Source organism: Lucilia cuprina, chromosome 6 (assembly GCF_022045245.1).
Source record: "Lucilia cuprina isolate Lc7/37 chromosome 6, ASM2204524v1, whole genome shotgun sequence".
Lineage (NCBI taxonomy): Eukaryota > Metazoa > Arthropoda > Insecta > Diptera > Calliphoridae > Lucilia > Lucilia cuprina.
The window spans coordinates 13950239-13966419 of record NC_060954.1 but is presented as its reverse complement, the minus strand read 5'-3'; the positions used below and the strand labels follow the sequence as shown (position 1 = coordinate 13966419).

Genomic DNA, 16181 nt, shown 5'->3' with positions numbered 1-16181 from the left:
CTATAGACTAGACTATAGAATAGACTATAGACTAGACTATAGACTAGACTATAGACTAGACTATAGAATAGACTATAGACTAGACTATAGACTAGACTATAGACTAGACTATAGACTAGACTATAGACTAGACTATAGACTAGACTATAGACTAGACTATAGACTAGACTATAGACTAGACTATAGACTAGACTATAGACTAGACTACAGACTAGACTATAGACTAGACTATAGACTAGACTATAGACTAGACTATAGACTAGACTATGGACTAGACTATAGACTAGACTATAGACTAGACTATAGACTAGACTATAGACTAGACTATAGACTAGACTATAGACTAGACTATAGATTAGACTATAGACTAAACTATAGACTAGACTATAGACTAGACTATAGACTAGACTATAGACTAGACTATAGACTAGACTATAGACTAGACTATAGATCAGATTATAGACTAGACTATACTATAGACTAGAATATGGAATAGACTATAAACTAGACTACAGACTGACTATAAACTGGCTATAGACTATACTATAGACTATACTATAGACTCTAGACTAGAATTTAGATTAGACTATGGACTACGCTAAAATCAAGGCCATAGACAAATCTTTAGACTGGGCTACCAATTAGATTTAATCATTATAGTTTTTTTTAAATTGGGGAAATTATAGGCAAATTAATTAGTTGTTTTAATTAGTTATTTATTTATTTATGTATAATACTCTAATAAAACTATTCTTATGCATATATATCTTAAATTATTGAATATCGTATACATTTACTATATTTAATTTAAAATTGCTTATATAATTTCACATTTTTCTTAAATTTTCTTAACTTTTAGAATACATTTTTTTACATTTTATCTTTTTATCGCCTATTTAGCTCTGGAATCTCTCATTTCGTTTTAATAGTTTAAATTTAAGACTAGCTCTCTAACTACATTTTTAGTCGTCTTCAGTTCTGTTGCAAATTATTTAGTCCACTTAACATATACACCAGACTGTAGACTATACTATAGACTAGTCTATTGACTAGGTTATTGACTTGACTATAGACTAGACTATAGACTAAACTATAGATTATACTATGTACTAGACAATAGACTAAAATATAGTCTAGACTATAGACTAGACTATAGACTAGACTATAGACTAGACTATAGACTAGACTATAGACTAGACTATAGACTAGACTATAGACTAGACTATAGACCAGACTATAGACTAGACTATAGACTAGACTATAGACTAGACTATAGACTAGACTATAGACTAGACTATAGACTTGACTATAGACTAGACTATAGACTAGACTATAAACTAGACTATAGAATAGACTATAGACTAGACTATAGACTAGACTATAGACTAGACTATAGACTAGACTATATACTAGACTATAGACAATAGAGTAGACTATTGTTTAAATACTATAGACTAAACTATAGTGTATATATACTATATATACTAGACTTTAGACAAGACAAGCACTTAGTAATCCTAATAAAGTACTCTTTTTGAAATTTCAATTATCCATACCTGATGATAAACACAATTATTTTGGGGTATTCCAAGTAACTTAGTCATAACTCCAAATCTTTTCATCTGTAAAATCTCGACAAAGTAATTCCCTTAGTGGTTGAAATTTTTGATTTGGTTATAGTTGTTGTTTTTATTTTTGTTTGTTTCTATTAAGTGAGTTTGTTGATCAATTATTTGACACGATAACTTATAGGAAATCATACTCTCGCTAAGTGGTAAAAATTTGTGTTTTTTAAATAAACATCAAATTATTTTCTCATACTCAACTGATCAAATGTGGTTTATTTGGAATGAATAAAGTAAAATATTTACATTGTACAGTGGTTCAAGATGGAAAAATTTTAAATTTCCAAAAAAGTTTATTTGTTACAAACAAAGTTTCTTATAATTGACATACAAATGGCCCATAGGAAAAACAAATTTTTATTCTTGTAATTATTTAATTAAATTTTTTTTGTATATGTAATTATTAATTGTTTGGGGGAAAAAACAAAAGCATTTCATGGATCGCAATAAAATCGTTTGCGGTTGTCACTTTATTATTTGTAAACTGCGATCAATTTAGATGAAATTGCATGCAACAAACTGATTTGTTAATTATTTATGCATAAATGTAAACAATATCTTACCGACATCATTTGTCATAATATAAAACTATATTTAATAAAAAAAGGAATAAAGAAATAAAAAAATAAATAAAACAATTAAAAACAATTTACAAGTTCGAAATGAAGATCCGAAATTAGCTTTCTTTACTCCTATCGCTAGAAGAACTTGACAAGACAATTCTAACAGCGTAAAACAAGATTTAATGTTTTAATTTTTGAAAAAAATGTTATATAATAAGATTTAAATATTTTTCCTAGCATTGAAAACATTCATTAGTGAACTATTAATAATGAGAAATAAATGGGTTTTATTCATAAATTAACATTTACAATTTTTTATATAGAAAAGTTGTGGGAAAATCCTAATTTATTTGCACATGTTTTTCATAAGTAATTTTATTAACAAACTATTTCGTCTCAAAGGTAATCGCAAGGTTATAGGTCAAGTTACATATAAATATTTACTAAAACCCAGCAAAGGTCAACTGTAACGAATATTTTAGATTTTTTTTTAAATTTATAAACTGTCTAGTCTATAGACTACTCTATAGTCTAATGTATAGTCTAGTCTTTACTCTAGTCTATAGTCTAGTCTTTGTCTAGTCTATAGACTAGTCTAAAGTCAAGTCTATAGTTCAGTCTATAGTCTAGTATATAGTTTAGTTTTTAGTCTAATCTATAGTCTAATCAATTGTCTAGTCTTTGGTCTAGTCTATGGACTAGTCTATAGTTTTGTCTGTGGACTAGTATATAGTCTAGTCTGGTTTAGTATATAGTCTAGTCCATAGTGCAGTCTAAAGTCTAGTCTATAGTATATAGTCTAGCCTATAGTCTAATCAAGTCTATAGTCTAGTTGTAGTCTAGTCTATAGTCTAGTCTATAGTCTAGTCTATAGTCTAGTCTATAGTCTAGTCTATAATCTAGTCTATAGTCTAGTCTATAGTCTAGTCTATAGTCTAGTCTATAGTCTAGTCTATAGTCTAGTCTATAGTCTAGTCTATAGTCTAGTCTATAGTCTAGTCTATAGTCTAGTCTATAGTCTAATCTATAGTCTAGCATATAGTCTAGTCTATAGTCTTTTATTTAGTCTAGTATATAGTCTAGTTTATAGTCTAGTTTATACTCTAGTCTATGGTCTCTTCTTTAGTCTAGTTTATAGTCTAGTTTGTACTCTAGTCTATGGTCTCTTCTTTAGTCTAGTTTATAGTCTAGTCTATGGCCTCTAGTCGATAGTCTAGTCTATAGTCTCATCTTTAGTCTAGTCTATTGTCTAGTCTTTAGTCTGTTCTATAGACAAGACTTTAGTGTAGTCTATAATCTAGTCTATAGCCTAGTTTTATTAAAGCAACACCGTTTCAAAAATTTGTCTACTTCTACTGAATCAGAATACTCGTAATAAAAATTATATACTTATGTACATGTGTATATGTATATGAATCTTATTATATATGAATTACAAACAGAATAAGAAAATAAACTTAATGATGAGTAGTAAATAATAAAAATAATTATAGTACCAGTCTTAATTTTAATAGTTCTTAACACAACTACTTACTGTGATTGTTGTTTAACAATTTGCGTCACCAATTCCATTATATCTTTGATATTTTTAGTGCTACCAAATAATTTAAGATTCTGACACAGGGCCTGTATAAACATGGAACCTTTTTCGGTGCGATAGGAAACAAAACCTTTAAAGAATTTCCATAAAAGTTAATAAGATAGAAAACATATATAATATAATTTTGTTTTTTTTTTCATTACCCTCAAATGTACTGTAACATTTTAAAATTTCATTAGCACTACCATGTGGACTGCTAAAGGGTACAGCATCGGTATAATAACCATTTGTCTCCATCGAACCTTTACAGGCTTGTATGAAAAATAACTTTGGCTTGTCGTTTAATGTTGGATTTCGTAAAATGGGAAATAGTATATGATCGTCTATGGAATAGTGGCCATCTTTGGCGGCAATTTCTTCATGTCTAGTACCATGACTTAGTATGACAATGACAAGGCAAGCATTTTCTTTAAAGTCTTTCGTTTGAACTGGAAAGGAAAAAAAATTAAGATTAATAATATTTTTTTATTAATTTTTAATCTAGTCTACAGTGTAGGACTATAGTCTAGTTTATAATCTAAGCTATAATGAAATTTACAATTCTCACAATATGTTACACTATACTCTGGATTACTGTATAGTCTAGTCTATAGTATAATCTAAAACTAGTCTTTAGTGTAGTTAATATTCTAGTTTTTAGTTTAGTCTACAGTATTTTTCTAAACCTACTTTTTAGTTTAGTTTATAGTCTACACTATAATCAAGTCTATAGTAAAGTCTATAATTTAGTCTATAGTCTAGTCTATAGTGTAGTCTATAGTATAGTCTATAGTGTAGTCTATAGTATAGTCTATAGTGTCGTCTACAGTCTAGTCTACAGTCCAGTCTATAGTGTAGTCTATAGTCTAGTCTATAGTGTAGTCATGGTATAGTATACAGTCTAGTCTAAATTCTAGTTTATAGTTTAGTCTATAGTGTAGTCTATAGTATAGTCTATAGTGTAGTCTATAGTATAGTCTACAGTGTAGTCTATAGTGTAGTCTATAGTATAGTCTTTAGTCTATTCCATTGTGTAGTCTATAGTATATTCTATAGTGTAGTATATAGTCTAGTCTATAGTCTATTCCATACTGTAGTCTATAGTGTAGACTATAGTATAGTCTATAGTGTAGTCTAAAGTCTAGTCTATAGTCTAGTCTATAGTCTAGTCTAGTATGGTGTAATCTATGGTATAGTATATATAGCATAGTGCAGTCTATAGTGTAGTCTATAGTATAGTCTATAGTGTAGTCTATAGTGTAGTCTATAGTAAAGTCTACAGTGTAGTCTATAGTAAAGTCTTTAGTCTATTTCATTGTGTACTCTATAGTATATTCTATAGTGTAGTCTATAGTCTAGTTTATAGTCTATTCCATAGTGTAGTCTATAGTGTAGACTATAGTATAGTCTATAGTCTATAGTCTAGTCTAAAGTCTAGTCTAAAGTTTAGTCTAGTATAAAGTCTAGTCTAAAGTCTAGTCTATAGTCTATTCTGTAGTTTAGTCTATGGTCTTGTCTATAGTCTAGTCTATGGTCTAGTCTATGGTCTAGTCTATGGTCTAGTCTATAGTCTAGTCTATAGTCTAGTCTACAGTCTAGTCTATGTTCTAGTCTAGTCTATAGTGTAACCTATAGTCTAGCTTATAACCTAGTCTATTGAATAGTCTATTGTATAATCTAGTCTATGGTGAAGTCTTTTTTCTAGTATATAGTCTAGCCTATAGTCTAGCCTATAGCCTAGTCTATTGTCAGGTCTATAGTTTAGTCTAGTCTGTTGTCTAATCTTTAGTCTAGTAGGCCTATAATCTAGCATATACTTTTCTTCTGTAGTCTAGTCGATAGTTTAGTCTATAGTTTGGTCTATAGTCTAGTCTACATTTTAGTCTCTATTGTAGTCTTTAGTGTTGTCTACAGTCTAGTTCATAGTATTTTCTATAGTCTAGTGTATAGTATAGTTTAGTCTATAGTCTAGTTTATAATCTAATCGATAATCTGATCTAGTTTATAGTTTAATCTATAGTTTAGTAATCTTTACTTTAGTGAATAGTCTAGTCTATAGTTAACAGTTAAGACTATGGTTGAGCCTGTAGAATAAAGTGTGGATTAATGTCGAATCTGTAGTTTGGACTATGGAATTATTATAACTTATAAACTTTTTAAAAACAGTTTAGTTTATATCTAAGCTAATTGGGTCAAACAACAATTTTGTATATTACAATTAAAAACACGTAATCTCTTAAAATAAGTATTAGATCTATAAATCATAAAGTTTTCTCATTACATAGCAGTGAGAATTTGTGCTTGTCGTCATTTTATTTAATTTTGATTAAAATGTTAAGCATTTTATTGATGATAAGAAATCGTTTGGTTGTGTCGATTTTGCATTTGTTTTGTTTGTTTAAAAAAAATCTATAAAATGACTAATGACGACTTCAGCTACATTAGTTTTCTATAATCGTTAAAGATAAAATAACAAATACAAAAACTTGTATACAAAGTTTTTACTATTTAAATTAAATAATAGAAAAAAATAAATATTAACTAAGAATTCTAACATATGTATGTATGTAAATAGCTGCACATGTACATATGTGTGATAACAAAAATTTTGAAAATAATAGTAATAAACGAATGTGTGTTGTTATCGCAAAAATTTTCTATATTTTTAGATTGTTTGAAGAGAATTTTGCAAAAAGCCAAAACACAATTAAGTGTTTATTGTTTGAAAAAAAGTTTGCACAAGTTTTGTTGTTTATCTAGAATAAAAAGGGGATTTACTTTTAATTTTTTTTGAATAATAGGTAGAGAAACTTTTTTCTAAAAAATGTTAGGAAAATCCTATATATAGTTCATTTAAACTTTGATCTATTCAAATGCAACACTGCACAGTGGTATAGGAAAAGAGGGAAATAATTCGGTAACTTCTAAACGGTTAATCCGATTTTAATGAAATTTGGTATGTACAAAGAGAAGGTGTTGCCAAGTTTAGATTTTGAATTTGGACCTTATAGGCCAACCAGGGGCCCGGCGGGGGGTCCTCAAATTAGGACACCTCGGCTATGTTAAATTTTTAAAACGAGTTCCGATTAAAAAAAAAAATCGTATAGAGAATCTCCTCAGCGAGCACCATAAAAAATGTCTCTATATTATCTCTTATAGTTTAGGAGATATTCGCATTTTTTGATAATAGCGGGTCCAAATATTCCCGATTTTTGCCATTTTTTTGTTTATTCGCTTAACAACAAGTTTATATATCAAGCAGTGAAAGAATTATGTAAAAATCATGACTGAGTCCAAAGTTATAGGCATTTTTAAAAAATTAAAAAAGGCGATTTTTTGCCATTTTTTGGGAAAAAGTATCTTTTTCTTTTTAAGTTATCTAAAATGTTTCTAAGAAGATGTATATATAATTTATACTTTTTGGAAAGCTGACTTTAAATAAAATACGATAAATGAAACAAAACCTAAAAATTTTTGATACCGAGGCGACAAGGTCCATCCAAAAAAAACCCTATTTTTTATGGAAAATTCAATTTTGAGCAAAAATTCTCAGATCTAATAGTCGATATCATATTATAGTGACCTGTTTTATATGACCCAATATGTTCTTAATCATTTTGTAACGGGTTTCGATAACCCCGCCCCTGGTATGGATATAATAGGCAAAAAACCAAAAAATCCCATTTTTGGGATTTTTTAAAACTTTTTTGGGAATTCCGGGATTTATATTAAGAAAATTCGAAATTTTTATTTAATTTTGGATTTTGAGTAAAAAAATCTACCGAACTGTAAAATTTCATCAAAAAATATTCATAAATAAAATTTTTATTGCAATTTGAAAAATTTGTATCTTCGCAAAAACTGAATAAAAAACATTTTTTAATTTTTGTTTTTTAAAAAGTATTCCGCGAATTTTTTAATTTTCAAAAATTATATACAGTTTTGAAAAAATGGACAAAATTACCTTTCCATTGATATATAACATGCCTACCTAATGTTTTTTTACGTGACAAATTAATTAGGGAAAACTCAACATCTTTTAGAAAATTTACCTAGCACTATTATTTTCATCCATAAGGTTAACTCTTAAATTTGTTACATATATTGATGAAAAATCGAGAATATTTGGACCCGCTATTATCAAAAAACTAAAGAAAGGACGGTAAAAATTTTAAAATTTTAATTTTCAAATGCGAATATCTCCTAAACTATAAGAGATAATTTGCTGCTACATTTTTTATAGTGCTTGATGAGGAGATTCTATATACGAAATTTTTTTTTTAATCGGAACTCAAATAAAGAAATAAGATCGTTTTAAAAATTTAACATAGCCGAGGTGTCCTAATTTAAGGACCCCCCGCCGGGTCCCTGGTTGGCCTATAAGATCCAAATTCAAAACCTAAACTTGACAACACCTCCTCTTTGTACATACCAAATTTCATTAAAATCGGATTAACCGTTTAGAAGTTACCGAATTATTTCCCTCTTTTTTTTCCTATACCACTGTGCACTGTTATAATAACCAGAGATGGAAAGTTCAAGAATTTATCTACTTTTAATTTTGTTATTGTCTATATTTACAATAACTGTTGCTTAATTGATCATCATTTTTTATTTTAATTAGTTTTCGTTGTAATAACTAAATTCTATGTAAAAACAAACAATTGAAAAATTACAAATTTATGATAAATAAAAAAATGATAAATTAAAAAAAATAAAATTAAGAACTTTCTTTAAATTAAATTCAAAGAAAAATTACAATGATAATTTATTAATTTTAACCTTTTAAATCGTAAAGTCACCAGAAAGAGGTGAACACTGTACCGTTAGACATTTCATTTGTCATTTAATAAAATATTCGCCTTAAATGATGACGAAAACATGTATTAACAATGGTAATTTAAAAATGGAAACAAACCCATTAGTATCCGATTAATGTTGGCATAAATAAGCTTCACTATATTTAAAATAAGATTAGTAAATCTAAAAATAAATAGATTTTTGATGTTAATCCCCCTTGATGTTTTTGTGTACAAAATTAAAATTCGCCGTGTTGCCATACAAAACAATAGAAAAAGCACAGTTTGTTATCAAAACAATGCATGTTTTATAAAAAAGAAGAAGACAATTGTAAATGTAATATGGATATTTATGAAAACTTAAATTTAAATCAAAAGAATTCCCCATAAGTTAAACTAATCGATAAATCAAACATTTTAATTTTTGTGTACTATCTATCCGCGGAAATCGTATGATTTATGTATAGTATGCATTGATATAAAACAGTCACGAGCAAAACTGAAATTCTAATGCACGCGTGCATAGGCCAAGAAATACTGCTGACGCTTTGTTGCCACACCTACACTATAAGCTTGTGTGTATTAGTGTGTCTGTGTTTTACTGAAATGACCACTTGTTTGTTGCTTTGTTACGATCTCAGAGATCAAAATCAAATCAGTTGCTGTTCAGCTTTTGTAGAAGCAAGATCACGTTGCGGATTTTTTTATGCTTATGATTTTTTCTCTTTTATTACACCTAGCAAAATGTTTGATATAAATTGGGAAAATGATTTCTTTTTTATAGAAACATGGACGGTGAGGCACAATGCGTCGTATGTTATAAAATTATATGTAGAAAAGCTTTATTTTTTTTTGAAAAGGCATTATGAAAATAATAAATATAATAAGAGGGGGGCACAATTCTCTGACACACAGAAAATTTAAAGATTTTCTAGAAAACCTTAATTCGGATTATGGAGATTTACTTTTATATACCGAAGTCCGTTGGCTAAGTCGAGGCAAAAGTTTGGAAAGATTTTTCCATTTAAGAAAAGAAGTACTCGAATTTTTAAAAACTTTATCCAATAAAGATACAAAACACCTTACTAATTGTCTTGAAAATCCCGACTTTCTATTAGATTTCGCATTTTTATGTGATATTACCGAGATATTAAATGACCTTAATTTATGCCTGCAAGGTAAAAATATAAAAATATTTTATTTGAATAGAATTATTCACCAATTTAGTACAAAATTAGATCTCTTAATAAATCAATTAAAAAGTCATAGTATATCAAATCTTAAGAAAACTTCATCAATATTCATAGAATTTAATTTTAATACGTTTGATTGTATTCAGAAATACGCCAAAATAGTTGAGTCCATAAAAAAGAATTACAATGACAGATTTCAAGACTTAAAATTTATAAAAAAAACAATAGAAATACATGATAATCCCCTTAGATGTGAAATAGAAGAGCAAGATGCTTTTCTTCACGAAGAATTGCATAAAATGCGTAATGATTTTGAAGTTCCTATGGAATCTGGGGAAAAATTTTGGCAAGAGATAGATGATACAAAATATTTCAATTTAAAAAACGAAATATATAAGCTATATTCCATGTTTGGCACCACATATAACTGTGAGGTGGCATTCTCAAGTATGAAACTGATTTTAAGTAAATTGCGGAATAGGTTAACCGATCAACACATTGGTGACTTATTGCATATTAAGGAAACATTGATTTGGATAGATTAGTTGAACTTTAAATTAAGTTCAGTTAATATCTCGGTAATATCCCTTAAAAGTTCGAAATCGAATAGAAAGTCGTGATTTTCTTAATGATATTTCAGTAGTTTTATTTAATACTACTTTTTAAAAATACTACTACTATTCTTAAATTAAAAACTCTTTCCCTTTATTCCATTTTTGTTTAAAATGCCCAAAAGTTCATGAGTTTTTCTCGTCGTAAAAAGTATTTGCAATAGAAAACAAATTTCAAAACTTTTCTCAGTGTACCACCATTTTGTTATAACGTGCAGACGTCTCTCTGCTGCTTAACGCACACAAATATACACATGGTGGTATGTGTTTGCCCATGACTGATATAAAACAATAACAAAGTATGATAAAAACAGGTGGTTTTTCCTTTGTGTTTACGTAAAAATACATTTCTGAGCTAAATCGATTTGCTTGTTTATTTGAATCATTGCAAAATATGAAGAGAGAGCTATACGACTGTCAAATTTTCCATCCGTATTTTCTCCCAGTGTGTGTGTGATGGCGTCAATCAGGGTTGGCAAAATTGGTACAATGGTACTTTTTTTTGGTATAATTCTATATTCAAAAATGCAATGGAACACCAATGATCCAATTTGTACAACTTATGAAATTATTATTAAAAAAATTTTATTTTTAACACAAAGTTTAAAGAGCTACCGATTTAGGTTAAATTTTTACTAAACTACGAAAGAGGATATCAGCAAAAACAAAAGAATAACATTTATCATCAGTTCATCAGTTAAAAAGTAGGACTAAGTAAAATAGTTTACATTTTATGGAAGTGATGTTTATTGATTTTTAAAGAAGCGAAAGGAATACAATTTTGTTTAAAATTCAAAAAAAAAAAATACTTCCTAAGAATGACTTTAGATGTAGTGAATTTAGACTAAAAGCTTGTATCAAAATCTTCACTTCCTCGGGTCTTTTTCAGTACTTTATTGGGAAACTCCGTACCGTGAGTGAGATGAATGATATTCCTTCTCTTTCTCTCCCATGCAAAATCAAAAGTTTCCCAAAAATAGCTTTCTAGTGTGGACCGGCAGTTGTGTGATGGAAGCTTAAGTAAAGCCGGCTTTACACGATCACACAAGTAATATGATCTGTCGAAATTTTGTCTAGAAGAGTAGAGATTATGATTCTCTAGTTTTTAGAGTTTTTGCATTTTATGAAAAGTCAATTTTCTACTTTTTCATTTAATTAAAAGTTGACTTTTAGTATTTTATAAATAGTCGACTGTTCGACTTTTTTTGAATTTTCAATTTTTTCGGATTTTTGACTTTTTTCCGACTTTAACAATTTTTTTTCGCTTTTTCCGACTTTTATTGAATTTTTAATTTTTGACTTTTTCTGACTTTTCGACTATTTACGACTTTTCGACTATTTTCGACTTTTTCTGACCTTTTCCGACTTTTCGATTAGGGTTTTGTAGTTGAAACGACTTTTGCATTTTATGAAATGACGATTTGACCTTTTTCATTTAATTAAAACTCACCTTTTAATATTTTATAAATAGTCGACTTTTTGACTTATTAACTTTTCTCGAATTTTCGACTGTTTCCGACTTTTTTCGATTATTCGACAAATTTCGACTTTTTCTGACTATTTCCAACTATTTTCGACTTTTTCCGTCTTTTATTTACAAAGTCGGCTATTCGACTTTTTTTCATAGAGAATATCGACATTTTTCGAAATAGTACACTTCGAATATTTTCGACAAAAAGTCGATTATTCGAAAGTCGATTTATAGAACCCTAATTCGGATGGGATCGTCTAAACGCAATATGTAATGATACTGCCGGTCCACACTAGACAACTTTTGATTTTGCCTGAGAGAGAAAGAATATCATTCATTTCTCTTTCGCGGTATGGAGTTTCCCTTTCTCGGAATCTTGTTTTGTTTTGTTATTCTTCTCATTCGTACAACAACATATCAATGCAATCAACACGTAGTTTCTAAAAATTGTTTCTATGTGTGGACATTAAGAAAACTTTAAAAGAGAATTAAGAAAAAGTTTCTCAACAAAAGGTTCTATAGTGTGGACAAGGTTATACCATCACACATTAAGAGATAATACGGATGAAAAGCTTTACAGTCGTATGGCTTTCTTCAATTTTTTAAATGTTAAAAAAAACAAGCAGGTGGCATTAGATCAGGGATGTATTTTTATATAAACACATAGAAAAGAGTGAAACAGCTGTTTCCATCTTACTTTGTTATTGTTTTATACCAATCGTATTTTATTTAACTATTTCATTAGACTTTACGTACGTAAAGTGTGATCGTGTGAAATGCCCTTAACATATAATAAATTATAACTCATAAGCAACGATGGCAATTCCTAAAAACAACTTCTACTTAAAATACAATCATGACTCATGGTTATCGTTCATTTACATCGGACTTCTAAAGGTAAAATTTATAAATTTGACCTTTCGTTAGACGAGTTTTTTTTTTTTTTTTAAATAATTGCTTTAACTTTATAATAGATACAACTATTTAGACTAGAGTATAATTAAAAAATTAAATTCATTTCAATTATTGTTATTATTACTTCCATAAGTTATAAAAAGAATCAAGTCAACACACGCTTATATAGTTGGTGGTTGGCTATTTCTGTTAAATATTGAAAAAAAAAAATTGTACTCATATCGTATCTATTTGAGGTATTAGCAAGTTCAATAACAAACAAAATATTCTGTTTGTTTTGTGTTTTTATAATAATCATAAATCGAAATTATTATAGATTGATAAAAACAAATACAATAACAAAAGCAGAGAGTCAAGTTATCAAATTTGTTTTTACTTAAATTCTTGGAACTAAATGGTAATTAACATTTAGCTTGAAAGGAAAAAAAAAACAAGTAATATTTCTATATTCGGCTGTGCCGAATCTTATATACCCTTCATCAAGTATGTTTTAAAAAACAGTTTTTATTATTTATTTTGTATCTCTGCACACATGTCACACATAACATACACACAAACAAATATAAACTGTTGCAGAAAGAAATATTAACCGTTGTACTGTAATACCACCGTCAAACTGTATTACCACCCTCAAACAAATATGAGCTGTATTACCAACATATTACTGCTTTATCTCCATGTTCTTACCTTCGTGAGAACAGAACAGCATGTAAACATACAAAAAAAAAAAATACACAGCTGAATAAAACCAAATACATCTCCACACGCACATGTACATCTTTATCCAATTCACAGTGTTGTTGTTGCTTTTTTAACAAAGCATGAAAAGAATGTAGCTTTTTTGATGAAATTTTCAGAGATTGTCTCGGATATTTGCTCATATATCCGTTATTTATAGACCGATTTTGCTGATTTTAAATAGCGATCTTCTCGAAAGCATGTCTAACTGAATTATTGAAGATTCGGATCTCGCCGATTTCTGGGGACCTCTAAAAACTGATTTTAACAGACAGACAGACAGACGGACATGGCTTAATAGACTCCGCTATCTATAAGGATCCAGAATATATATACTTTATAGGGTCGGAAAATTATATTATAGAAATTACCCTTCTCACAAAGGTGAAGGATTTTTGCTCATATATCCGTTATTTATAGACCGATTTTGCTGATTTTAAATAGCGATCTTCTCAAAAGCATGTCTAACGGAATTATTGAAGATTCGGATCTCGCCGATTTCTGGGGACCTCTAAAAACTGATTTCAACAGACAGACAGACAGACAGACAGACAGACAGACGGACAGACAAACAGACAGACGGACATGGCTTAATAGGCTCCGCTATCTATAAGGATCCAGAATATATATACTTTATAGGAAAATTATTTTATAGAATTTACAAACGGAATGACAAACTTATCATATATACCCTTCTCACGAAGATGAAGGGTATAAAAAAGTTAAAATAAAACTCTGAAATAACTAACCGGTTGTTTTAAAGTTAAAAAAAAAAGATTTCTCTACTTACTTTTTTCCACTGTCTTGCGTATTTTATCCACTTTGGCATTTTCTATAACCGTAGTTTTCATTTTGAAATATTCAAAAGTTTGCACCAAAGCCTTAACATCTTCAGCACTGCCCACACGTTCCTCATTATTGGGATTATCGAAGATAACATTATTGAAGATATAGGCATAACCAGGTTTACTTAAAGGTGTCGTAATCGTCTTACCACTGACCACCAAAGTGGGTGTTAAGTTCTTTAAACTTGCTGTGGTGGTAGGGGTTCGAGTAGTACTCGAGGAAGTGAAAAGTGGTGTGGGTTTACTTATGCTGGAGGTGTAAGTGGTGGCTGTGGTTTTCGGCGTGCTTAAACTAAATATTGAGTTGGGTTTAGTGGTGGTGTTGGTGAATAGGGAACTGGAACTAGTATTAGGTTTGGCAGATGTTGTTGTAGCAGTTTTGGTAGTTAAGGAAGGTTTGGTGCTGGAAGAAAATGTCGTGGTAGTATTAGGCACACGATTCAATTCCCTTTGTTTATAGGGCGAGGTATAGGTTGTGGCATATGTTGAGGTAGGTTTTGAGATCGTGGTTTTATTAAAAATAGAGCTAGTGCTGCTGTTATTGCTACCAATACTACTGCTACTCAAACGAGAGGTTGCTGGCAAGGCTGGCAACATGGGTCGGGCATCAAATTTATAACTATCTTCGGCACTAGAAAAATTCTTTGTTAACGGTGAATTTGGCGTCGATAATTTGAAATTTTTAACATCAAACTTAATGCGATGCTCTTCGACACGCTGTGTTATGGTACGACCATTTTTCTCTGTCACTGTTGTTGACGAAGTTTTAACTATTGTTGGTGTTTTAGGGGTTTTCGAAGAGGCATCACCGGCACTACCACCGGCCCCTTGTGAAGATGACTCATAGTTAAAGATAAGACGTGATACTGGCGAAACAGTATTTTTAAATTTTGTAGCACTTTTGGGTGATATGCCATTTTGTGAGTTACGCTGAGAAGAGGGTAAAGCGGGCAAGTTACCCGGACGATTACGTCTAACCGGAACACTCGATGTGGTTGTTGTTGTGGTAAACGTTTTAGTTTCGGGTTTTTTATTTAAATGCAGCAAACGCATCATTTCCTCAATTTCCTCAGGGGTGGGGGTTCGTCTACTTGTAATTTCCGTTATGCGAGCCGTTTGACGTGATGTTACAGTTTGTTTGGTGGATTGATAAGTAACGGTATTTTTGTTATTATTAAATATGGTGGAATTTTGTGTGGTAGTATTGGTGGTTTCCGATTGTGCTGTGGTGGTCTTAACATTAGTCCTGGGATCTTGTCTCACTAAAGCTCGTGCATTATTCTCTTCCTCCTCCTCTTCTTTCTTGCTGGACTTGAACCATTTCATTTTTATATTTTATTTATAAAAACACTTCAATTATTAACTAAAATTTGCCCTCGTTAAATATGTATTATTTGTTCTTGTATATCGAACGTTTTGTTATTTTCTTTTTTTGTTCACTTAACTATCGTTTATTATTTCCTTTATGTATTTTTTTATTATTCTTTTTTTTTTCTTTAATATTTTTCTTTTTAACGATCGTTCAACTCACGTAGCCGTCTTGCGAAATACTAAAGTACGGATATTTTTTCCATAAACAATCTTCATGGATACAAAACTTTTCGGTATTCGCCAACTCTCTAACTCTTTGTCGTACTTAATTGATATTTACTCTCTCTTTCTCTTTATTGTTTCGGCTGAGGTTTTGTTTTTGGGTTTTTTATATACATATGTTTTCGTTGTCGGGAGTTTATCTTGAAATCATTAAACTCTCATATAAATATGTAGTGTGTACGAATGTGCCCTATGTTGAAGATAATCGGTATTTTAGGCTTGTCACATCTTTGATATAGAAGTAGAAAA

General features: G+C 29.7%; 1 protein-coding gene across 1 annotated transcript; it reads right to left on the bottom strand.

Annotated features, from left to right (window-relative positions):
* Positions 1–3702: 3702 nt before the first annotated feature.
* LOC111682004 (mucin-5AC-like) lies at positions 3703–15896 on the bottom strand. The gene is made up of 3 exons (XM_046955303.1): positions 14285–15896; positions 3932–4216; positions 3703–3858 (listed from the first exon to the last, which is right to left on the bottom strand). The coding sequence occupies exons 1-3, from the start codon at positions 15663–15665 to the stop codon at positions 3719–3721; spliced, it is 1806 nt and encodes a 601-aa protein (XP_046811259.1). The 5' UTR covers positions 15666–15896; the 3' UTR covers positions 3703–3718.
* Between the last annotated feature and the right edge of the window lie 285 nt (positions 15897–16181).

What these genes read in the sequence shown, in the direction of transcription:
- LOC111682004 (XM_046955303.1), bottom strand. Translation starts at nt 15,665, where the DNA reads ATGAAATGGTTCAAGTCCAGCAAGAAAGAAGAGGAGGAGGAAGAGAAT. An exon ending in ACGCAAGACAGTGGAAAAAA is followed by an intron (nt 4,217 to 14,284) that starts GTAAGTAGAGAA and finishes TTTCCTTTCCAG; the next exon opens with TTCAAACGAAAGACTTTAAA. An exon ending in ATGTTACAGTACATTTGAGG is followed by an intron (nt 3,859 to 3,931) that starts GTAATGAAAAAA and finishes AATTCTTTAAAG; the next exon opens with GTTTTGTTTCCTATCGCACC.